This window comes from Podarcis gaigeae (genome assembly GCF_964106915.1).
Source record: "Podarcis gaigeae genome assembly, chromosome: 10".
NCBI classification, from domain to species: domain Eukaryota; kingdom Metazoa; phylum Chordata; class Lepidosauria; order Squamata; family Lacertidae; genus Podarcis; species Podarcis gaigeae.
In genome coordinates, this window is record NC_139686.1 from 34,020,646 (window position 1) to 34,045,741 (window position 25,096).

The 25,096-nt window shown below is 43.1% G+C and overlaps 1 protein-coding gene across 3 annotated transcripts; it reads right to left on the reverse strand.

Annotated features, from left to right (window-relative positions):
- Window positions 1–1,603: 1,603 nt before the first annotated feature.
- On the reverse strand, window positions 1,604–24,706 carry GAS2L3 (growth arrest specific 2 like 3). Of its 3 annotated transcripts, none has more exons than XM_083698643.1 (9): window positions 24,393–24,706; window positions 17,681–17,713; window positions 16,982–17,150; window positions 14,928–15,046; window positions 12,683–12,824; window positions 8,267–8,330; window positions 7,196–7,334; window positions 6,501–6,608; window positions 1,604–5,426 (listed from the first exon to the last, which is right to left on the reverse strand). In XM_083698643.1, the coding sequence occupies exons 2-9, from the start codon at window positions 17,696–17,698 to the stop codon at window positions 4,023–4,025; spliced, it is 2,163 nt and encodes a 720-aa protein (XP_083554769.1). In that variant the 5' UTR covers window positions 17,699–17,713; window positions 24,393–24,706; the 3' UTR covers window positions 1,604–4,022. The 3 variants fall into 3 exon arrangements, with proteins under 3 accessions (XP_083554769.1, XP_083554767.1, XP_083554768.1); XM_083698641.1 differs by having other exon boundaries at window positions 24,397–24,506; XM_083698642.1 differs by lacking the exon at window positions 24,393–24,706 and adding an exon at window positions 18,904–19,101.
- Between the last annotated feature and the right edge of the window lie 390 nt (window positions 24,707–25,096).

A 25,096-nucleotide genomic window follows, 5' to 3' on the forward strand; every position in this document is an offset into this window, starting at 1 on the left:
GCACGTGTTGCGGTGGGGGCCGCCAGGACACTCCAAAGTTGGGGGCGGGCTAATTGATCGTTGGCCACTGATGCGATTGGGGCTTCCCTTGTTGTTGGGAAGAAGTTAATGTTGCCATTTGTTGATTGACAGCCAGAAATGCTAAAACTTATTGCACAAGGCTGGGGCTTCCTCTTTTCGCCCATGCATCAGATTGCCCGTCCCCCCCCTCCCTAGAATTAGGGTTGTTCGCTTTGACCTTGCTATGCCTGTCATGGGGTCATCTGCTCTTGGGGCAGGGGCCCGGTGGGAATTTTGTCCATCTGGCTGATTGGCTGGGGCCATTTGGTTTTTGCCTACTGCGTAGCAAATTGTCACAACTTGTAAGGTTGCAGTTAGGCATTGGTTTATGGTTTGGTTGGTTGAGGGGCATGGATTGGCTGTGCCTGCCCCTCTAATACTGCTGCTGCAAGGGATTCCGTTAAAGGAACCAGGGGCTAACTATTGCTTGTCCACTCTGTCAAGGGGTCTCGGGCCATAGCAATGAGCTCCTGCTTGCATTTGTGGAGGGCTGAGGGCAGCTTCCCTGCTCCGTCACTACCCCCAAGTGTATTCCCCTTTTCTGACTTTCACATTCAATGCCTAAGCAACCACGCACATTTTTGTATTTTAATAAAGTTGTGGCCAAAATTATGCCAAAAACCTTAAACAAAAATTCTGTGTGATATGTGAGTTATTGGGGTGGCCCTGGGGACCTCGACACGCAAATATATCTACATGCACAAAGGGATGAAGGTGACCCAACCAAACTGTACTAGGCAGCCAGTATGACATTGTGGCAAGTGTTAAACAGGGAGATCCAGGTTCAAATCCGTACTCAGCCATGACAGTCACCACAAGATGATGGAACAGTCACCTCCTTTCAGCTTTATCTATCTTACGGGGCTGCGGTGAAGATAAAATGGGGTAGGCGACTTTGTAGCCAATGCGAATTCCTCAAGAGAAGGGAAAAATAAAAATGTAGAAAGACATTTGTTAAAGGCCATTTCTGGACGAGCCCCCCCCCCCCCATTAGAACTCGCATGGATTGTGGAATTATAGAGTTGGAAGGGACCACGAGGGTCATCTAGGTCAACCCCCCCTTGAAATGCAGGAATCTTTCTGCCCAATGTGGGGCTCAAACCCATGACGGAGATTAAGAGTCTCATGTTCTGCCAGCTGACCTGTCACATGAGCTTTCCATCTTTCCCAGACTTTCAGAGGCAGCTCCATAGAGCATACACAAGCCTCAAACACCGTTGCTCACTTAGTAGACCCCAGTTGCCTATAGAGAGATGTTTCATGGACATACCATTTAAATACTAGTTGGGTAAGTACAACACTCTTCAAATTACATATAATCCCATTCCATGCTACTTGGCACATACGCATCATTATAGCATTGAACAGGGGAGGGTTCACTTTATTATTATTTTTTAAAATCAGGCTATCAGGTTGATGTGCATAGTATTCAGTAACAGAGACTTTTTTCTCTTTTTTGGCGACTAAATAGCTGTAAAGAATTCCATACTTGAGCCTTAACTAAGCACCCAAAAACAAAAAAAAACTTGACAACATTGCCACATTTCTCATAGATTGCAGCAGTTTATTGACTTACAAAAATCCATAAATAATAGAAACTGATAGTGCAGAAATGAATATTCATGTTATGGCCAGTAAAGATCGGACACTGACTTATGTGAATACCTCTTCACTGCCGTTTTCCAATAAATAAAAAGTAGTTTTCAGGCACAACAGTTACTTTGTCTCCCAACCACTGCCATATATGTAAGAGCTATATAGGTGCCATATATAACTAGTCACTCCAAAGCAGCTAAGGGGAAGGGTGCGTATAGACACGCTCCTGTGGAATTATCATGTACAGAATCAAGGAGGAGTGTAAACTGGCAGTGCACTGTTAGAATGTAAAGCTAACTGTGGATATATTTTGTCTACACAGCATTGTTTTCAATGGGACATGCATTCTGCCTCATCTAGTCAGGCGTTTCTTTTTTAAGTGCAGCTACAGCAGATGTGAAGAGCCAGGGGGGCGGTGCATGGCTGCTTATTTCCACATCAGTCAATAATGGTTTACTAATTTGTGTTTTTGGGCAGAATCCATTATCTCAAGATCAATTTCACCTGGGTTCGCAATGTACGTTGCAATTAAAGACATGATTTGATATTCAGTAGTGCAACATGCAGACAGTTTTGTGAGAAAGTGCTTTTCCTGACTTCTACATGTGAAGGAAAAAAAAGTCTACGGAGAAGGAACTGTGAAGTTTTTTTTTAAAAAAATGGTTAATTTCTAAAAAATACTGTTTTAGGAAGTACAGGTGTATACAAGCTGGTATACACATGCAGTTAATACTATCTTGCTTGAGAATGTACAGCTTTGTACTGAAGACACTTAGATGGAGCTACTTCCGCTCCAAAGTTTGCTGCATATGGCAGGTTATGCTGTATTAAATGCAACAAGGAATGAATTATGTAGCTAGCATGAAGTAATGTGCAATATAAATATTAAAAAACGACGTAGGCAGCTTATTTGAAAGGCATTTGAATTGTGCTTACAAATGTAAATCATATTATCTGAAGGTTGCTCGCCCACTTCTGCAGACACAAGCATATTTCCTAGAATTCTACGGGGTGTTCTCCCTCCCATAGGGAGGTTTGGCTAATGCATTTTAAGCATGCAATCCATTAAGCACTGTGGCTGCACAAGCTCCACTCGCCTCAGACAGACTGACACGCAGAAGAGTTACAAAGCACCAGCGTTCATTAAATTGTTCCTGTGCAATCAGACCCAGAGTTTCATTTGCTTAAGCCCTGCTGAGATCAGCACAGGCTTGAACTCAGCCCACATGAATAAACTAGGGCACACGTCTGAACCCAGATATTTAAAATATCTTGTGATACAACTGAGCGCATCATGTGCTAAGGCACTAAAGTTATGTTTTAAGGCAGAAATTTTTAGTGTTCTTAGGGATCTGTATTGAACGCTTAAATGGGACTTACATAAGAGCTTTTAAATTAGAATAAATACCCCTTAAAAATGAAGGGTTGTATCCAGTGCTTCACACGTTTAGTTCCACTGCCCCAGCAGAACTTCTGTTTCTTCTGTTCCTGCCATCCCCGCCCCCAGAAAAATACCCCGCTGCTCTAGACACTCTCCCAACCCACCAGAGTAGATTTTGAGAGGGGAGCTGGAGGGGACAGGAGAGGAAGGGGAAAGTCTGTTGTGCGTATGGAAGTCCATCGCAGAACAGAGCTGTAGCACGGGATATGCCATAAAGCTAACTAACCATTTCTGTTCAGCATTCAAGATCAGCCAAACTACTACTAATAATAACTCTGATCTCTCCCCAATATAAAGCTACTCTCACGTTGGCTACTTCTACCTTGTTTGTTTGGTTTTTTTTTTTAAAAAAACTTACTCACATCTTATTCTTACTGAAATTAGTGTTTAGATACAAGGCTCAATTTCCCAATTCCACTTTTGACAAACAGCATCTTCAGACAAAGTTCTGAATCAATGCACAAGAGCATCTCCTAAAAGGGCTAATGTCATCAGGAGATTGTACACATTCCTGATAAATGTACCTTCCGGTGCCCACTAATACAGGCTCCTATAAAGAATCCTGCTCCTTATTGTTTTTCCCTGGTAAGAAAAATACTAGGTGGCACATGGGATCCATTCAGAAATATCTGTCATGAGAAACGAACACTTTGTCACATCAAACATGAATGCCAGAATTGTACCAAAGATGCATAGAATACACACTAAAGTAAGATGCCCTATAGAGATCAATGTACTACTGTATTAGAGAAGACTGGTATAAGTTCTGGTGAACACTCTTAGCTGATTAGCAGAGCTTATCAAACAACATCATTTATAGACAAGGGAGTTAATATCTTGATTACCATATTGTTATTTAAACATTTTACACTTGAATGAAGTAGCTACCGGAAAAGCAGGCAACATCAATAGTTAATATCCTTAGTTATTTTAACTTTTTGAGTTTCTTATTTCCACTCATAACAAAATAATTATCGTCTTGCTTAGTCTTCAGTGTTGGGTCCTTTAAGCTTCCAGGTGTCCCCTTAGTAGTTACAGCGGTAGTCTTAACTTTTGAAAGAGGATTCTTAGTGGATGGATAAAGGTTTTTCTCATTCTGAGAAGATTTAACTGCTGACTGACCTCTGTTAGCACTTTGCATAGCCTTTTTCCTGGTTTCGACTTTGGTTGATTTTTGGGGAAGGCGCACCACGGACAGTGGGGTACGCTCTGGATGTTTTGACACACTGGATCCTACCGGAGTTCTCGCCGTGCTATTTTGGACCTGAACATTTTTGACAGATGTCTGGTTGTTAACAGATGAGGCTGCATTTTTACCCCTCGGTCCCAATGAAGACATCAGCTGTGTTGATTTACCATCTGTAACCAAAGCAGGGCTAACAGTAGGTTTGATATTTTTGGCCTGGCTAATTTCTGGAATGCCTCTGGGTGACTGCGATTGTGCGGGTAATGTTTGGGTGGTGACTTTGGGAACTGGTTTTGCAGAAGGCTGTTGAGACAATGTTGGCTTCGGGACATGCGGATTTCTGTCAGCTGGCCTTGCAGGTCTTGCTAAGGTTTTTGAAAGAGGTTTAGCTTTGGCTGCTGCATCAAGTCGAGCTCTGCTGTTAGGAGAATCGAAATCTTGTTCTACAGCCACTCTTTTAGCTTTTGTTCCGGGTAGCTCAGAAAGCTTACTCGCTGAACAAAAAAGGGCAGGATCCGAAACAGCTGGAGAATTCTGGGAATGTGCGAGTTTGGCTGGTGACAAGACACGCTTCTGAAGTGAATTTGAAGTTACAGCAGTTCTCAACAAGGAAGAAGAGGAGGAACCTTTATTTACAGGTTGCCGAACTTTTGAAACCAAAGTTGATTTATGAGAAGGAGGTGCTGATTTTTTTGATACAGCTGCTGAAGATTTGGAAGATGGCATATTGTTATTCACTACTAAGCCTTTTGACTTGGTGTGCCCCGGTCCAAGTTGGCTTGTAGGAGACGTACACCTTGTTACTTTGGGGGACGAAAGACCACCTGATTGTGGAAACTTGGCTACTGCCTGTTTTCTGTTAGTTACATGTGGAGTTTTTGGATCTGAAACAGGAGTACAGGGTTTTGAATTCTGTTTCTGATACGTATCCACTGCAGATATGGGATTCATGAGTGGAGGCTGTGGCGCTCTAGCACATGAATCGGGAACAGTCTCATTGGAAGCACCTTTTTGAAACGCCAAGATTTTCTGTTCTAACGTTGCAAACTGCAGCACCCGGCAAGGGTCGTACTTGAGTAGAAAACCTTGAAGAGTATCCCAGCCTCCACCAACACGTACCATCACATGCTTGCCGTGTAACATCTAGCAGAAGAAGGGAGAAAGAGTTGAGAATAGGATATCTGCCCCTTTGTACTGCAGTATATTAGGCTTAGAAGGATCTCTGAGGGGCCTTAATCCACCCTCTGGGACTCTATCATAGTTTCCCATTTACCAGCTTTCCTCATATATTACAGAATGATCTCCAGCTGTCCCTGAAGACCACTCCACAAATCCTAAAAACATTAAACAAGTGCAGACCAAGAGGACAGAGGAATGCAGGCTGCCAACAACCACAGCAGAGAGCAGAGGGACTTATTGATCAAGCATTCCCTAGCCTCACTCAGCCAGGCATTCAGGCTGAATATGAAAAATACTGCATGGAAGATGGAGCAAGCTTGCTTTCTGCTGCTCCAGAGTGTAGAACCCAAACCAATGGATTCAATTTACTAGAAAAGAGATTCCAACAAAAGTCTGTGGAATGACTTTTTGATGGCAAAAGATGCTTGGCGGTGAAATGGACTACACCTTGGAAGGTGGTAGACTCTGCTTCATTAGAAGTTTTTAAACTGAGATTGAATGGCCATCTCCCAGAGATTATTTAGCTATGGTTCCTGCATTGCAGGGGGTTAGACTAGATGACCCTTGGAGTGCCAAGTTTATGATTCTAGGAAAGGTGCTAAGGGGGCCAGGAGTGCATGCACCAGCTTCTGCCCCCAAGATCCTTGAGCATGCTAGACCTTTCCCCTCTGCTACCAAGCTTCATATGCTTGGTGTGAATGTCTGAAGGGCACTGAAGATTCCTCACGACCAGGAGCCCTGCATTACCAGTCAAATGCACTTAACCTTCCTCACTGGGCCCTGGGGGGACGGCTGATGCATGAGTCTCTGGGTCCTACAAAAAAATTCTGCTCTTGTGTGTTGAGGCTGAATGCTTGCAGAGTGCTAGGGACAGTTTTCCAAACAGGCAAGGAAATTGCGAAAGTAATTTCACCAGGGTGATGTCTCCATTCATGAGACTGAATTCCTATCTGTGGGGATGTGGGCTATGCCTGGCCCAGATGAGACAGCCTATTCCAAAGCAAGAGGTCAGAAACCATTTTGAGAAATTGAACTTACACGTATGAAGAGTATTTTGTCTCCCAACCTGTAGCGTCCTTCAGACAGGTACTCAATTGAAAACCTGTGGGAGCAGCTGCAAGGAGGATCTTCAGCAATGTGCTTAACCTATTTTGTACAAATATTTCTTGTTAATTTCTCCCTGTTATCTTTAAAAAATAATAATGTATGTGAACTTCCAGTATTGCTACAGGAATGACATCACTGAAAGCCAATGTGAAGATCTCACCCTTCTTCCTCAAAACTGCCAAGCTGATAATAAGCTCACAAAATTTCAAGAGGAAATAAAGAGCACTTTTAGTTGTTGCAACAGATGCATTTTCTTCTTCCTGCATTGTGATCAAATTTCCTTTCCTACTTTGCTGGATGTTTATTATGAAGATTGCGGCTAGTCTTACCTGGAAAAGAGCTCCACTGAAGCTATGTGGGACTTACTTCTCAGCAAAGAATCACAGGATTGCACTTATCAGATGGCAATCCTGTGCAGAGTTAGGCTGCTTAAATCCTACTAGGTGGGGGACATCAAGTAAATTTTTATGACTATACTGAGTACGACTTAAATTGGATACAACTTGGTGAGAATACACAGATGAAGCTCATTTTCAAATGGAGCTCCTTTCAGAGGAGCACACAATACAAGGTAATTCACCAAAGCAAGCTAAAACTTCATTGGACAAAATGCATGCGATACTTACTGCTTCGTGTAGTTCTCCATGTTGACAACACAACTTGGGAGTGACAGCAGGAGCAACAGGATCAGAGGACATTAATAAGGTCTCTTCCAATTCAATTTCCTTCTCCAGTTTTACTAATACAGGCGGTTCAACGCCATACCTAGAAAAAGGAAAGGAGGGGTGGGAGGAAAAGGTACTGCATTTAGGTTAAATAAAATTCTGAAACAAGGAAATGAAAAATAGTGTATAGCTATTACATGTCTCTAGCATGTCTAAGTGCATATACAGCAGGCTGTGAAGTATCTAAAATATAGGTTTGACTTCCTGAGAAATGTAGAAAGTGCTCTCCAAAGGTTCAACCATATAAGCTGCAGAGCCAGACTCTCAGAACATGTATTTGCCTGGAAACAATTTTCTACATCAGGCATAGGCAAACTCGAGCCTCCAGATGTTTTGGGACTACAACTCCCATTATCCCTAGCTAACAGGACCAGTGGTCAGGGATGATAGGAACTGTAGTCTCAAAACATCTGGAGGGCCAAGTTTGCCTATACCTGTTCCACATGAACACATCAGAGCTTGAAAGCAGGAGAACTGGAAGCTGGGAGAGTGGGACTGAAGAATCAAACTGGGGTGTCAGTGTTATCCCTGATGGTGTGCCCCCTTTGCTGGGACTTGACAACAATGCCATCTTTGATTTCAAAACCAAAAAACCTTCTACTGCCTACAGTATCTAATTCTGCCATTTTGATTTATGCTGCCCAATCCAATGAGGGAACACTGCCCCTTCTAGCCATGACTTGCTGAACTACTCATACTGAATTAAAATTTGGTAGGCTTTCTTTGCCTGAGTGTCAAGGAGGCTTAAAGAGGCTGTATCTCTGAAGGAAACCTTGAGAAACCATTTAAATGAAGGGTAAACAACATAGTTGTAGCTGGCCTACAATTCCTATCATCCATAACAAGTGGCCACACTGGATGGGAGTTGTAGTTCAACAGCATCTGGAAAGCACCACATTGGCTACCCTTAAGGTTTCTCAAGGTTTGCTCTACGTTACATACTCTATCTAGAAAACTCCAATGAATACACACCTTGATACGATGCGTCCGATTTCCAGTAGACAAAGGTACACTTGTCTGGGATCCTTATGAAGAACTGTGAAGAGAATTTTGAAAACTTAATGTTTTCCCTTATTTCATAAGTAAGTTGATTTTTATTTAAGGGTAAAAAATCAACTGCAGACTAGAAATAACTTGCATGCAAGACAAGAGAAGAATAAGTAACTCAGAGCATGACTTCTGTTTCGTGCAATGGAAGACAAGTTATAATATGAAAGGCACCCGCCATTTGCACTTTCCAGAAACAACTGAATATATTTTACTTTCAATAGGCTTTCTCAGCTGGATGAATAGGTCTCTGCCGTGGGCATCTATTTGGTATTGTTTTAAAACTAACTTGCTGTTAACTTCTGTGTTTTTAGCTGTTTCTATTGTATTTTGTAGGACGCGGGTGGCGCTGTGGTCTAATCCACAAAGCCTAGGGCTTGCTGATCAGAAGATGGGGTGAGCTCCCGTTGCTCGGTCCCTGCTCCTGCCAACCTAGTAGTTCGAAAGCACATCAAAAGTGCAAGTAGATAAATAGGTACTGCTCTGGCAGGAAGGTAAACGGCGTTTCCGTGCACTGCTCTGGTTCGCCAGAAGCACCTTAGTCATGCTGCCCACATAACCCAGAAGCTGTATGTTAGCTCCCTCGGCTAATAAAGCAAAATGAGCGCCACAACCCCAGAGTCGTCCACGACTGGACCTAATGGTCAGGGGTCCCTTTACCCTTATTGTATTTTGTACATCACCTTGAGACATGGATGTGGAAGGAGATGATACTGATGATTAATCTAATATCCAAATTCTGAATTATTACTCCTATAAGCTTTATTCTCCACGGCATCAACAAGAGCTGTGCCAATATAACACTTTGCTTAGCAATCACATTTCTGGACTTACTTTTCAATGAAAATCCTCCCTCCCCCGCCCCCCCAAAAGAAATTCAAACTGTAGGAACTTGTCAAGAGATTTGGAAAGATGCCAGGTATAGATATGTGAAGAAAAAATCAGACATCAACAAAAATCACACACCACAATTCAAGTTTCCTAGGGTTCTATATCAGATACAGACACTCTTCTCATTTTGTATTTTCCTGTTGTGAACCGTCCTGGGATCTTCAGATGAAGGGCAGTATACAAATTTAATATCATTATCATCATGTTGTGATCCTTGGATGGAGTGGCAGTATAAAAATTATTAAGGTTCCTACATTGTTCAAATGCAAAGGAAATTGGGTGGCAAACCAGAGCTGTATGCTTGCGCAAGGGAATCCAGTGTCCAAACAAAACAGCCACTCCTTATTTCCAAATATGCTGGAATGTAAAAGGGCACAGCAGGCTAAGAGGAATTTCGCCCCTCCAAGGAGGCTCTTTGCCAAGAGCATACAAAGCATGCATTTATGCTGCAAAGCCAGCTACTGTGTTAACTAGTCAGCAGCTTCCCCAATACTCTGAGCTACATACACAATGCAATATGGTGTGACTGATTCCAATTATAAATGTTGCCAACTCCATTCTACCTAGATGAAAATGAAATTATTCTTCATTAGACATATTCTTTCATTATTTATGAAATCATCTTACCCAATATGATCTCTGATTTTGCTACTGAGAGATGCTTGATGGAAGAAGGGGGGATTAAATGGTGACTCTGAAAGTAGGGGTATTCACTGTGGTGCCCCCAAACTTCCATCAGGCCCAGACCAATGGTCAGGGATGATGGGCACTTAGTCTAACTGTATCTGGAGGGCTCCACTTGGCCACACCTGGAACAAAGATATACAGTTTCCTAGAAGTATGCTTCACCTAAAGTTGGTGGGATTCAAAAAACAGAACACTTGCCATTGTCAACTAAGTTGCCTGAAATGCAAAATCAGCATTTATAAACTAAAATTACTAAGCATATCGCAACCAGTCGGTCCTAGGTGGTGGTGTTTGGTTTCTAAATGTATGCAGCAAACATATTTAAAGGTTGTGTTTCAACAAGCACAAGCAATTTCACAACAACTTAAGTAGCACTTCTTCTGCAGGGCTGGGACTCAGGGGGGTGTACATCTATTTTAAAAGAACAATACCAAAACCTTAATTAACCAATTCTGTTTTGAGCTACTCTTCTTTATGAGAAGTCAGAGGTTTTGTTCCATCAGGTTAAACCTGGTCTGGCAGCTGCTGGTTACAAAGTCCAATCTGAAACTAGAGGCAGATAGTGTCATCCTCCAGGTACAAAACCAGCGCAAGATCTGATTTTAAGCTGGAAGTGTTTTGAAGGTGGCAATTCTGAACTTGCCTGAAAGTTTACATTTTCATATCCATCTAGCTAGAATGAGGAGTGTAGGGCGGTAAAATCCAAAGCTCTTGCTTCTGATGCAAAATGTCAATTACTCACAAACTGTTGATGCTGCAGAGTCCTTAAACTGGCTGACTAATTTTAGCAGTCATGTACTTGAAGCACTTTATAAAGAAAACTGAAACAGAGACCGGCTCCTAGCTGGCATTTAGGGCATATCTGCCTTTGAGAGAGGAACTTAACTGCATCCAGTTATTTGCATCCAATTCCTGAAAAATCACATCTGCACTAATCACAGATCCATCAGTAAAATAGGTACAGTATGCATGGAAAGAGAACAAGTAAAAAATCCTGGCATGGCAACATGCTACCTTCTTTTTTCCCAGGTGTTAGAATCAGGAACATAGAAAGCTCCTAAACATGAAATTATATCACCCTGTACTACCTACAGCATCCCCCTTAACTACCAATCTCCATTACTAAGAATAAAATTTGTTACCAGGAGGGAAAGCATAGATTCTTGAACTACAACTCACTAGCCATGCTAGCTTGGGCTAATGGGCGTTGAAGTCCAACAACAGCAGTATGACCACAGGTTCCTAAATCCTGGGTGAAGATCACTCATATTTATGATCATACTTACTTATGCACACTCAGAGAGCTGATGCATGTGACCCAGGGGCCAGAGTGCCTATGGGAAGCTATGGGAAAGTGTGACCTGGATCAAGAGGAAGATTTTCCTTGGACAAACAGGTACTGCTAACTCCTGTTACAGCTGACCCTTTCTCTGCAAGTCTCTTCGCATCAAAGGCCTGGGTCTGCATTCTGCAACACTTCCCAAGACATTAAGAAATGCTGGAGTTTGACAGTGGGAATCCCTGTCTTTTCAGAGAAGGTCTTTGCTCAGCACTAATAGGCAGCGGCAGGGGAGGGGGGGAGTTATGGAAGCCTTGGACATCTTGACCAGTTGTGTCCATTCTTACTGCCTCATGTCCCTGTCACTTTGTAACACCTTCTATAGCCATTCTGTGGAGTTTTTATAGTGCAATGCCAGCCCCTCTGGAGCCCTCTCCTACCACTGTTGTTAGAACATCAGCCTTCTATATCACCTTTTCTCTTTCTAAATGGGACTGGAGTCCAACAGAGCCCCAAAATCTCATGCATGCTCTGCTGGTACTTTGCATGTTGATGTTGATGTGGGGTGGGTAGGTTTGAGTGGTCAAGCCCCAGTGCAGGATTCCAAGGTAAAAAAAAAAAGCAAGCTGAAAGAGAAAACCAACCAACCAACCATTGAGCTTTATTGACTTAGAAAAAGCTTACTTCCCTTTTCCAAGTATAGTTATCTTTAAAAACACCCCAAAATGCAAACAAAGCACACCCAAATTTCCACACACACCCAAAAAATGTTTCTTAGCACCATCCAATGTCACCAGTGATAGCAGAGTCACATGCAGTAGTTTATAAGAAGAGCTGCCACAGTTGCTGGCATGGTGAATGTGGCAAAAGACCTCAGCATCACAACTCACTGCTTGCTGACTCCGCCCAGAATCTGAAAGTGTTCCAGGATATGGTGAACCACAATCAATGCATATCAGAGCATTAACAAGGCAAAGAACCATACTGAAGTCCCCCAAATAAGTCAGAATATGGAACAAAGGGGGAAGGAAATCCCAACATCTTGAGCAAATGAGTCCTGATTCCATTGAAGAGCATGATGCAACACCCTCAGTAAATCTGTACAGCTTAGTTTTAAAACAATTAATAGATTTTTGTTCTGCAGCTGGCTTGAAAGCTATTCTAGGATCCCCTCTGTTATCCCCAAAAGCAACAATCAAGAAAGTCCTCCTCTTTCTCTCCATGATATACTTGGTACCCTGGCTCTCTTTCCATCAGGTTATTTTGCTCTGTATTCAAGCCTGCATTGGTTACACCTTAACTCTGTCTTTTATAGAGGAATATGCACCACCTGTTTCATAATCAAGGAACTCTGGAACACACTCATAGGAACCAGTTCTTATGAACAGTTCTACCCCTTTTAACTAGAAGCCACAGCAACAACCTGCCTGAGAAATTAATGGCCATGTCATTTCATGGGACTGACATCATTAGGCAATATTTACCTAAACCTTCAGATTCGAAGAGGTAAGTCTCATCCACGCCAATGCAGCGACACCATTTGAGAAAGTTGGCAGTGTTATCTCTAGCAAAAAAGGATCCCGAAGGCGCATCTTTCTTACAGGGCACTTTTCTCAAAGGGAAATCCTGGAAAGAGGAAAACGGTTGTGTAAATCAGTTGTACACATCTTTATCTGTAACCATCAGAAGGCTTGGGGGGAATCTTTTTTATACTATCGCAAATTCCTTACATCTACATACACAGCAGGTTAGATCCAGATTAATTTTGGCAGCAAGGCTACAGGAAGATTCTCAGAGATGAGCAGGGTTAGGATCCAGCAGATCTCTGGCTTTGCTGACACAGCCAGCTAAACCAGCTTAACCCCCTCATCCTCAGTTCAGCTGCAGATATACCAGCTTATCCCTCAGCTGGCTGAACCAAGTCTGGTGGTTCTTAAGCTGCTGTAAACCCAAAAAAGAGGATATTTTGGGGGAAAGACAAAATCTTGCACTACACCAGCTTCTGGTGTATAGGATTGCTCTCTTAGTCGCTCCTTTATTCTAATTGAAATCAGTGCTACTGGATAGAAGCCCTGTTGATTTCAGTGAAATGAAAGCACAACTAAAGTAACCTGGATCCAACACAATGTATTACATCGGCGTGGTGGTCACAGGTTTTGTGAGAACATGGAAAGCACTTTTAGATTGCTTTCCAAGGAAGAGAACTGCAATGGAAACGAATCTTGTTGGGTACGTATTACCAGTGATGGAAATGGTTTTGACTGGCACTGTTGAGGACTTGGCTGAAACAGGATTAAATAGACCATGTATCAAGGTTTGTGGAGGTTAGCCTTTAGTTGTCAGAAACACTTTCCTCACAAAAGGGGAGCCCACCCATACCTAACTGACTTGCTACTTGCTCTGCTGAAAATAGGATTTGAAAGATGGTTTAAAAATATCTTATCAGCAAAATACAGAAGAATGGAGTATCACATGAAAAGAAATCAGGACAAAGCCCCAAGGGTATACAAAATAATGCTCCAGTAATCTAAATGTAGAAGAAGGTTGTCAGACGACTTAACATATGATTCACTAATATTTCTAATGAATTCCAATGAATAAACTATTTCAGAGCACTAAGGTTGTGCTTTTTTTTTAATATTACCTTTTCCCTTTCACAGCAGCATAAAAATCAAATGAAGTCTCACCCTTTATCTGTTCCAAAGCATCATAAATAATCAAACCGATAACCAAATTGGGGGCTGATCATTTCCACCCCCTATAATCTGGTGCCCCACTGGTGTGGCCACCTTTCAGCACTGCCCTGGGCTGCTCAGTACTGCCCTCATCTCACACCCATCCCTTCTCCTCCCACATACTTATGAGGAATTGCCTGCCTCTCCAGTTACAGAAGGCTTGCATGCATTTTGGCATGTATCACCTGTAGCACTTTTGTTTCCAGAGCTTCTTGCCACTATACTTCACCCTACAGCTTTTATGCCACACATTCCATAACTAAACCACCACCTGTCTTCCTACACTCCTGCATCTGCACCTTTCAACAGCCCATTGCACCTGTACTGCTCCAGAGGAACGGAGGTGCACTTCAAATGTGTCAATATTTGTTTACTTATTTCTTAGATTTATATACCACCTTCCCCGCTGAAAGGAGCCCAAGGTGGAAGTGATTCAAACTGTCTCTGTGTATCCTTTGCTTCATAAACAAGCCCCCTTCCCCCCACTCCGCAGTGGACAAGGGTTCCTGCAATACCCTTGTCTTGTCTCCAGTGTCATTTTCTGTAAGGAGCTATGACATACATGCTTGCCATGACGACAACAACATGATGCTGATTCTCCTGGGCGGAGCATAAAAGACCAACTCCAGGGGCCCATGTCCGAAATGCATTACCTGAAAATGAGATCTCATCAGAAATATAATAGCCTTAAGCTTTGGGTCTGAAGATGCAACAATGTTACCAAAGTTCTATACATGAGGACACTCTTGGGCTTGCACTTGCCTGCATTAATATGGAAAAAGCAACATCTGAACCAGGAGCACAAGCACATCTGGCTACATGCAAAAGCACCTTCTGGTGCTACCGCAGCTGCATCTTAACAAGGTAAATGTATACTTTCAGTCTGCATTCTACATCCTTCATGTGAACCTGAGCAGAAATAATCCCAGTGAAATTAGTTTGTAGGAAATCTCACTTCCATGTTTTTATAAGCTGCGATGAATGCTGTACTTACCCTTAAACTATTTGGGTCACAAATTTCTTTTACTGTGCTTTGAATGACTCCAACCAACAAGCACAGCAACACACCGTTATCAAGATCTTCCAACAATTGGTCGGCTGTAAGTTCTACCCCTGTAAAAGAGACACTTTTTCATTAAAGTAGTGAATAATAAACTTGAACGGACAACTCAGACATGCACAGAGATAAACGCAGCCCATTTTCACAGGGGAATAACCTCCAAATGCTCCTTTTTGTGTATGTATTTCATCAGCTTTTGACCAATTCCAGCCGAACCTTCAAACATTGCATGCCGGCCTTGCCCAGCAGCTGGGGATGATGGGAGCTGTAGTCCAAAACATATGGAAGACACCAAGCTGAGGAAGTCGGATGCACACCGCTAGCCAGGAAGACGTTATATGTGGCAGAGCCAGCACAGCAACAGAAGGAGCTGTGGAAGGTTGTTGAAGAACCATGTGGCATCCTAAACCGAGAGATAAATTACCTCATACTCAACACATTAGAAATCATAGACTTCATTCATATTCTTCATTTTATTGCATATGATTGTGTTCCTGCATTATAAATCAACCATTTGAATTGCAGCCTATATTATGGGCTACAGGGTTGCATAATGGCAATTCACCGACTGGTTCAACTAGTCCGTGCTATTTGAAACATGCAAACATTTAAAAAGTTTGTGGCAAGGCATTATTATATGCTCTTAGCAAATGAAAGAGAAAAAGAGACTGGGGGGGGGGGGGAAGGACCTCGAACTGGAAGAGGTGCCTGCAATTCCTTGGGTACGGTAATGGTTCTGACTTGTTTTGTGCTAAACTTTAGCCCAAAGCAGACATTCTTCTTCTCACACAATTCAAATCACATGAGAAGAGAGTAGGAATGTGCTTACTAAGATTGCTGCCTTCATTGTGTCCCCACTGCCTGCCAGGCATTGGAAGGCAATCATGTGCAGCAGGCGTTTTGCAGGGAGGCTCCAAGCATGCAGCAGGATCCGCACTTTAGATGCTTGCCTTCCAGCTTGTGGAAAGTGGGATGGGACTCAGGAGAGGGGGCTAGCACATCCGCACTCTCTTCTTCAACCCTTATTTACTCAGAGTCCATCTTTCACTGTGGCAGCGGCTGTGCTCTGAAACTCCTGCCTATTTACATTAGGATGGCACCCTCAATATACAGTGGTACTTCAGAAGTCAAAAGGAATCCGTTCTGGAAGTCCATTTGACTTCCAAAATGTTCATAAACCAAGGCGTGGCTGCCAATTGGATGCAGGAAGCTCCTGCAGCCGATCGGAAGCCACGTCAGACGTTCAGGTCCCAAAGAACGTTTGCAAACCGGAACACTCACTTTGGCATTCAGAAGCCAAAACGTTTGACTTGCAAGGCGTTTGGGCTCCAAGGTACGGCTCTATTAAGTTTTAGACTTTTGTTAAAAACGTATTTTATTTCAGCAAGCCAACCCAGGCATTTAGTTACCTCTATTAGTTTTAAAATTTAGTTACTTTATTAGTTTTATTTTAACAGTGTTTTAATGCTGATTATTTTACATATCTTTATACACACAGAGAGAGAGAGTTTTGGCCATTTTAGCTGTGTTTTTATCTGCAATTTTATTAAATACAGCTCTTATAGTTCTTAGCCAGAATAGGGAGCACTTTGATTAAGCAGTTTACAGTCATACCTTGGGTTACAGACACTTCAGGTTCCATTTTTTCAGGTTAGGGGCGCACCAAAACCAGGAAGTACCAGAACGGGTAACTTCCGGGTTTCGGCAGTCACGCATGCGCAGAAGTGTTAAATTGCGCTTCGCGCATAAGCGCCGAATCGCAACCGTGCATGCGCAGACGCGGCGCTGTGGGTTGCAAACGCCTTAGGTTGCAAACGTGTCTCCCGCATGGATCACATTCACAACCCACGTGTCCACTGTATACATATTCCTGAATAAATAAATAAATAAATAAATAAATGTAGGAGACAGATCCCTGAATGGGGCTCAAGGACAACAATAATTAGGGCAATGCTCTTCCAAACAGACAAATATTCCCAGTACTGTACCCAACAAGCCAGAGAGCCAGATGGACAGGTCCTCCTGCATAGGAACCAGCGTTGCCTCATGTCGGACAGATATCCACTGGTCGTAGAGCAAAACATCTGCCAAGCCTGGGCCATGCCTTGGAGTCAGCGGACTTCGTGGACTTAGAGGCGGATCCTCTCCAAACCACACCTAAGGGGAGACATCAATAGCTAAACAAGACAACTTGGACACACTTTGAAATATACGGTAGGCTGCAACAGGTTGTGAGTTGTAACAGTTGAACATTATTGCTAAACATTATGAAGCCCTTTCCAAAAAAAAGGTACAAAAGTAGTATTAAGTCAGTAATGACATTATCTAATCTATTACCCAAACGCTTCACGTTTGTTTTAGAACAGCCTTACTGAACATCAGAGATGCTGGTTTTATGTATGGTCCACGACAGGCATGCAGCCTGGATTCCAAACTTTGAATTTTCATTTTAAAAGAACAGCGAGAAAAATAAACAGCGAGTTATTACAACACATAAATTTGGCACATTTGGGTGGCAATTCTATTCCCAGTTTCCAGGAGCACTGAGCTCAATAGGACCTACTCCTGAGTAGGCATGCACAGGATTCTGCTGTAAATCATCACAGGTCTTTCTTCAGAAGCATATTTTTTTACTTGGTTAAGGTAGGAAAATGATAATAAAGACGTCAGTAATTCACTGTGCCTACCTGAACTGCATGCTGCATGACGATTGTACTTTCCTAGGAATGGAAAAAGGAGACGCATTAAATTAAAACTCAGGGGCTATTTTATATTGGAGTCACACCTAGCACCTACAAATGTAGTGTTATGAACTGCTATGAGCAAAGATATTATGAGTCTCATATGATACATAAATAGATCCTAAGATAAGTTAACCTGAAAATCCTTCATGGACAGAAAGTTTATCATCCATTCTCTCCCTGCAGCCAATTGCAATCCCTCACAGCCTCTCTGGGAGGTCAGGGATCCTCCAAGACATCATCAGACAGAGTGCAAAAGAGGTGATAGGCAACTGGTTTGGAGCAATTCTCTCCTCCTACATGACTGCAAAAGTTTCAAAAGCCGATTGCAAAAATGGCAATAGCTACAAACAAGGAAAACTAATAAAAAGACTCAGAAACATTAATTATATTTATATAAGCCATCCAATTACATGCAATCGCTAGGCAGAAATAAATGAATAAGAAATGATATTAAAGTATAGAGTCATAAAAAACAACTTACAGTAACAGAAAATTGCAACAGAGGAAAAAATAAAATCAGTTTAGCAGCAAGAGTGCACATCAGCTTTGCTGAACCTGGCACTCTCCAGGTATTTTGGATTCAAACTCCCACCAGCCACAGCAAGCATTGCTAATGGTCAGAGATGAGGGGAATTATAACCCAAGAACATCTGAAGCCTACCAGATTGGGGAAGTGTTTTAAATGGCCCGGTTTGGATGATCTTTCTAAATCATGGCTCAGGAACCCAGGAAAGATTGTCCAAACCAGGCCAGTAAGTCTCTTACAGGAAGTTGACAGAACTTTGATCTTGAAACAGAGTTTAAGGCAACACGATTGAAATAACATCATTATTCAGCTTGCATAAAACTCTTGCACTGGGGGGGGGGGGGGGCAAACCATAGTTCTTAGGATTGCCAATTGGATTATAATGTTTAGAACACAAACATGTTTCTATTCTAAATTTTCCTTCACCTCAAGCTGCAGAATCATCATGTCATTTTATTTATTTCTCCTTCCTCAGAAGAGCCCAGGGGGATGTACATTAAGAATAAGAAAAGAAAAAGATAAAATAGTGCTAAAAACACATATACACTAAAAACCCTTGCTAGCAAATTAATTAAAACAAAAATCCATATACTATTGATGAGGAGTATCACCTCTTATTTTAATTCTTTGCAATACCAACCTTGCTTATACTCCAGATTTAGGACTAGGTCAGAGGTTGATTTGGGTTTCGAGCCTTAGTCAGTTTGAGAGCACAGCTATATCCTGAACTAATCATATCTGTCAGGGCAGAAGTTCCACTACTTCTCTCTTGGATGTTAATAGCACATGCCCCTTTCCTGTTGATATTTCTCTTCTCTGCACCATAGGAAAGAGGGCAGAATATAAAAAGCAGAACATTACTAATGACTGTATTATGCTTCCCACAAGCTGGTCACAGGGAATAAATTTCATTCAGCATAAAAAGCCCTTTGTCCTAACTACAAGCCTGAGAGAGTTCATTGACTTTTTAGAAAGGGGAAAATATGGCAGGAGCAGCAAGCAAAGAGGCTTGCCCTCATTAAAATAAGGAGCCCCATACAATCAGACAAGGGCCTTAACATGCCAATTGCCAGAGTAAGAACAAAAGACAGCCTAATGTGGAGGGCACGCTCGGCGCCTGAATAAAATGAAATATTCACAAATGAACATTGGAAGAATGTCCAGAATCTTCATTTTTCAGGAATGCCTCACAAAACTAATCTTTGGAGGGGGGGGCATGGGCATTTCAAAGAAAATGTCGAGTTGTTTCACAACAGTTCACTGGGTAACACCACGTCTGTCATAGAAGTCTATTAAAATGTCATCATTGAATTGGCCATATGTTGTCAACTAGAAGCTGGATTCCTGTTGCTCAGGCACTCTAGAGACATAATCAGAGACATCATATTCCTGATCCTCCAAACCATGGTTTAGCGGATTGGGAGCAAGCAATGAGCTTGCAGGCTACCTTCTGCTCTTCTGTCCTCCTCCCTTCTTCATATATATATATATATATATATATATATATATATATATATATCCTTATTGCCTCAAATCACAGTTTGAATATGAATTGTGGCTTAAGGAAATGAGGAAACATTCTAATAAGGAACGAGAAAGAAAACACTGCCAGACGGAACCATCATCTTTCTCCATTCCATGCATGCTGTTGTGGGTTTTCTCTTGACACCCCCGCACCACCCATGAACAGGGATCTTCACATCATAAATGCGACTGCAGATCTGAAAGGAAGCATATTCTGGCATCTCCCACCAGCAAGGGGACCAAGAGCCATTGGGAGGTCGGACTACCTTCCATCCAGGAAGAACATCATGGCAAAGGGAAGTGCAGCTTGGTCAAGTCCATTGGCCAAAGAAAGGTACTTGCTCTTCCCCTTTTTATTAGAAAGAACACACTCAGCTCAAACTGCAGCTTGTCCTAGTAACAAAGAGAGGAAGAAAATTGCACACTGCCCTGGTCCACACTGTTAATGCCTGTTTGTAATTCATCCCTTTCTTCTGGCATTGTGAAGCTGATATTACTTCTCTACCTTTGTTGAGTATCTTTATACTCAACTATTATTATTATTTTAAGCGTGTAAACTTAAGGACCAGCTCAGCCTCTCATTTTTGTTTAAAATTAATGTGAACCCATTTGGAAGAAAATCTTGAAAAGGAGGTAAACAAAAAGAAAACAAAATTAACTAACTAAAGTAGTGGTCACTCACAGGCCAGCTAAGTGCAGTATGCCAGCCACAACTGCAGAATCCTAGCATGACCCATGATGAAATTGCATCAAGCCTATTGGAATTCTTTAAAGAAAGTGGGAAGGCTATGCTGAGGCCAGACATCTCCTCCTTCCTGTGTAAGAGAAGAAAAAATTCAAACAGTCATACTCTTCCTCAAAAGTGACCACAATTCAAGAAACTGGAGATTAAACTGATTTAGGCCTGAGGGAAGGAAGTATGTGGCCTGAGTCACTCACACAGGCCCATCTGACTCACATACATACTGCCACTACTACTTCAAATTCCTGCCTGAAGAAGTGCAACTCAGAAGCTTGCTTCTCACCCACACATCTGGCCCGATGACAGGTATCAGCTGACCCACTTTGGATTATGTATGTCTTTCAAATGCCGACTCACCAAAAGCATTCAGTATCCATGTCCCTCATCCACTAGCACCATAAGTTATTAGCAGTTAAAGCCACCGTTCACTGCAGCTTATCATTCCAACACCACTTTTGAATTAGCAAGTAGCTCACAGTGAGTTTAGGCACTGGGTGTTAATTCAGTGGCTATTAGTTGGGCATTTTACCTCTGTTCTTAAGAGTGTTATGAAAGTTTCCAGAGAATACATAATCAAACAAATAAAATATTGTAAGCATTTTAATACCAGCCTAAAATTATATAGCAGGGAAGTGTAAAAAGGTAAAGGTTAAGGACCCCTGACAGTTAAGTCCAGTCGTAAACAACTCTGGGGTTGCGGTGCTCATCTCGCTTTACAGGCCGAGGGAGCCAGCGTTTGTCCGCTTCTGCAGACAGTTTTTCCGGGTCATGTGGCCAGCATGACTAAGCCACTTCTGGCGCAATGGAACACCAAAACCAAAGCAGCGCACAGAAATGCCGTTTACCTTCCTGCTGGAGCAGTACCTATTTATCTACTTGCACTGGCGTGCTTTCAAACTGTTAAGTTGCAGGAAGCAGGGCAGTTTACCAAATGAATAAAACAATTAAACACACACACACACCACAAAAATCAAAAGCATGAAGCTGTTAGTAGGACTGAAACTGCATCCAAAAGACTCAGGAGAGGACAGGAAGGTAAGCACCGGGCAAACCTTTTTGGAAGATACCCCAACTAGAGCGCCATCACTGAAAGAGTCTCTTCAGTGGTAGGCACCTATCTTGCTTCTGCTGGCAAGGGCATGCACAGGGGCTTCAAATACACACCAGGGGGCTTTAAAGGTCCACACCAGCACTTCTTAATGTGCCCAGAAATGGACTAGGGCCAGTGCAGCTGGCATCATACAGGTGTACTATGAGCTTAACATCTATTCCCAGTTAGCAATTCAGCTGCCATTTTCTGTATTAACTACAATTTCCAAAGGCAGCCCCACAGACAACACAGTTCAAGAGCAGATGGTCTGAATCCAGATACTCACTAGTTTCCTAATGCTAATAAATGCTGAGCTTTGATAAACTTCTGGAAAGACATGCTCAGTTCTACTTAGCACATAGATAAAATATAACACAAAGCCCTCTGTTCTCAAATAACTGCAAAGACCACAATAGGAGATGGTACAAAAGCTTGTCTCTAACAGTGCAATCCTATGCATGTTTACTCAGAAGTAAATTCCACTGTAAGGAAGGATTGCAGCCTTAGATACTTAGAGCCCAAACCACTTCTGTTACTGAGTATAACTGTGTATCTGAAGAAGTGTGCATGCACACGAAAGCTCATACCAAGAACTGACTTAGTTGGTCTTTAAGGTGCTACTGGAAGGAATTTTTTTTTTTTTTTTTTTTTTACTATGGCAGACCAACACCTATCTGTAACTGAGTATAACTTGAGAGTCTTGTGTTACAACCCATGTAAGTAAACAATGCTTTGGACAAATCTGCAGTAGCAGCTTATTATGTTGCAATGATTTATCTTGTACAGTTTTACACAATACTTCAGATTCAAATGTGGAAGCCACCCATGCCTAAAGGTTAGAGAGATATTTAGGGTATTTCATCACAGACAAAGCTAGCAAAGTGTTTTTCCCTTCTCGTATACACCTAACCACCAGCATAACTCAGTCCAAATCCTATACATTTACCCCAATCAATTCCCCAGTGCTGCTATTGATCCTCTTGATCATTTGCTGGTGTGAAGGTTTTCAGAAGTGCAAACCACACTTAAAACACATACCAAGATATGCTGTAGTAAACCCCAGACCGCATCAGATATCTTAATTCCAACATCAGATTGCCCATGGACAAGCCATGGAATATTAACTTTCCACAGCTTTTATGGAACGTCTCCGGAACTCAGATAAGGATGCAAAATGTGTTTCCATTGGTTCCTCTGGAATCTTACTTGGAAGTAGGCATGCTTATACATAGTTGCAAGGAGGAGGCAAGCTGGATGAAGAGGAGAGGACATGGGTGAAGATAGAGCTGTGAGCTGAAGGGGGTCCTTTTCCTATCCTCTGGACCCCCTGGGAAACTTAACAAACCAGCTGTTTGAGGATAGGAATGGTACTTCCTCGGGCTGCCCACAAATGGGTGTGGAGAATGCAGCTGAATGGGACACAGTTGTGGGCAGCCTGAGGAAGTACCATCCACCTTGGGTCTGTCCTGCTATTTCCAGGAACCCTTCTCAATGTGAGACTTTTGTGGGTGAGCTGAGAGTTTGTTTTGACCTGATTCTGGGTGAGAACCCGGAGACTGAGAGGGAGGGTGCGTCAGAAGGAAAATGAATGGATATTGATATCAACCAATATATTAGTAACTTTGTATAAATGTGCATTTTTGAAATATTTTGTTCAAATTGTGTATTACTGATTCCATTTTCTGTACACTGCTTAGAGATATTTTTAATATATTAAGCGGTGTGGAAATTAATCAAATCAAACCTACACAGAATAACATGCTGTTTGGAAGGTATTACTCTGGAAATCAAACCTAACTCTACTGAACTCAAAACTGCTAATCGAGACTACTGTATTAAGGTCTGTTTTTCACCTGGAAGACAAATGTTTGCAGCCATACAGCTGAAGAGCCTGCTTTCAAAGATCCCTAAAGCTTCACTGGAAGGCTCATCATTCAAGTATTAGTATGCTTAGGAACTGTTCCATGTTGTGCAGATAGTTTGCTTTAAGACTCCCACAGATATAGCCTTGATTTGAAAGACACCATCGGGTTTTGTGATCCTAAAAACCAGATTCATATTTTGGGAATGCATGTGCTGCATACAATCACACATACAAAGCTACACATCAGCTACATACCTTGCAACTGTATGAACTTACTGCTGCTTGAAGAAAAAAATTACACTTGGTCAAAAATCTTTAGTAAACTAACCTGCCACTAGGCCTGGCATTCTCCACTTAAAAACCTGAATGCTCCCAGGCCTGTTAGGACAGGAGGCAGGACAAAGGACAGACTGCCACAAACATTACTGAATTAAGAGGGCCTGTCCCACACTTATGCATGCCAGTACTGTCTTCCAGCTCAGAGTTGGCCCTAAAACCTTTGGACTGCTCTGCATTACTCCCCCCCCCCTCATAATAACTATATTTCACGTTCTCCGTTCTACATTTTTGAAGACAAGCTGCATCTGTAGCACTGTAACGCCCATCCAAAGCCCTGGTGTTTTGTTCCCTAATGCAATGTAAACAACCCAGCAGCCTTAGGTCGCCAGAGAAAGCAATCTTTTTAAAACCCTCGCTGTCTGAGGTGGAAAAGGGGAAGGGAAAGCCGTTCTCCTCGAGCTCAATGCCTGCGTGAGGCACAGCAACCTAGTCACACAGCCTTGCCCGCAGCATGTAACCATTGCAACTGTCCACCGGCTGCTTGCGCACTCCCCGGGCAAAGGCTGAGCTTGCAGCCAGAAGGAAAGCACGAATCCCCTCGAAGGACAGGACACGGGGAAGGTTACTCACTCACACGGCAACAGCCCCCCGCGTCGCGCTCCCCCTACATCGTCTGCCAGGCACGCTGTGATTGCGGCGGCGGCGGCGACCCCTTCGCAGCTGCGGCGCGCGCTGATTCACTCGCCTCCGTCCGCCCGCACAGTTCGAAAGGCCCAATCAGGCGGCGCGAGGAGGAGCCGAGGGCAGCGAGGAGGAAGCGCCGACGCGAGCCGGGCAGCTCCAGTCTGCGGCCTCCCGGGGGCGCCGCTGCGCGCTCTCCAGCCCAGCCCCGCAGCCGCCCCCTGCTCCTCCTCGGGCGGCGGTCGCTGCTTCCGCAGCCGCTGTGAAGCTTCCGCGCGGCCCAGCTGGGAGAGGAGAGGGGGGCGAGGAAAGATGCTTCATCGCGAAGCTTTTCGCCTGCGGGGACAGGCCGCTCTGGACTCCGGAGCCAGAGAGGAGCTGCCTGGTGATGCCGTCTCTCCTGGGCTCCAGGCGAAGCACATTGCAAGGAAGCGTGTGCGCGGGCTTTTGCGCTGGAACTCGCTACCCTGATAGGAAACGAGCACCCAGGCTGCCTACACGTGTAAGCGTTCTCCACATGGTCCATTGGATGCTTTAGAATGCCAGCTGCATACCATCCAGGGCCGTACCAACCACTGGGGTGGCAAGGAGGCTAAATGATGATGATGATATTAATTTACGGTATATGCCACCTTTTCCCCAGGCTGGGGCTC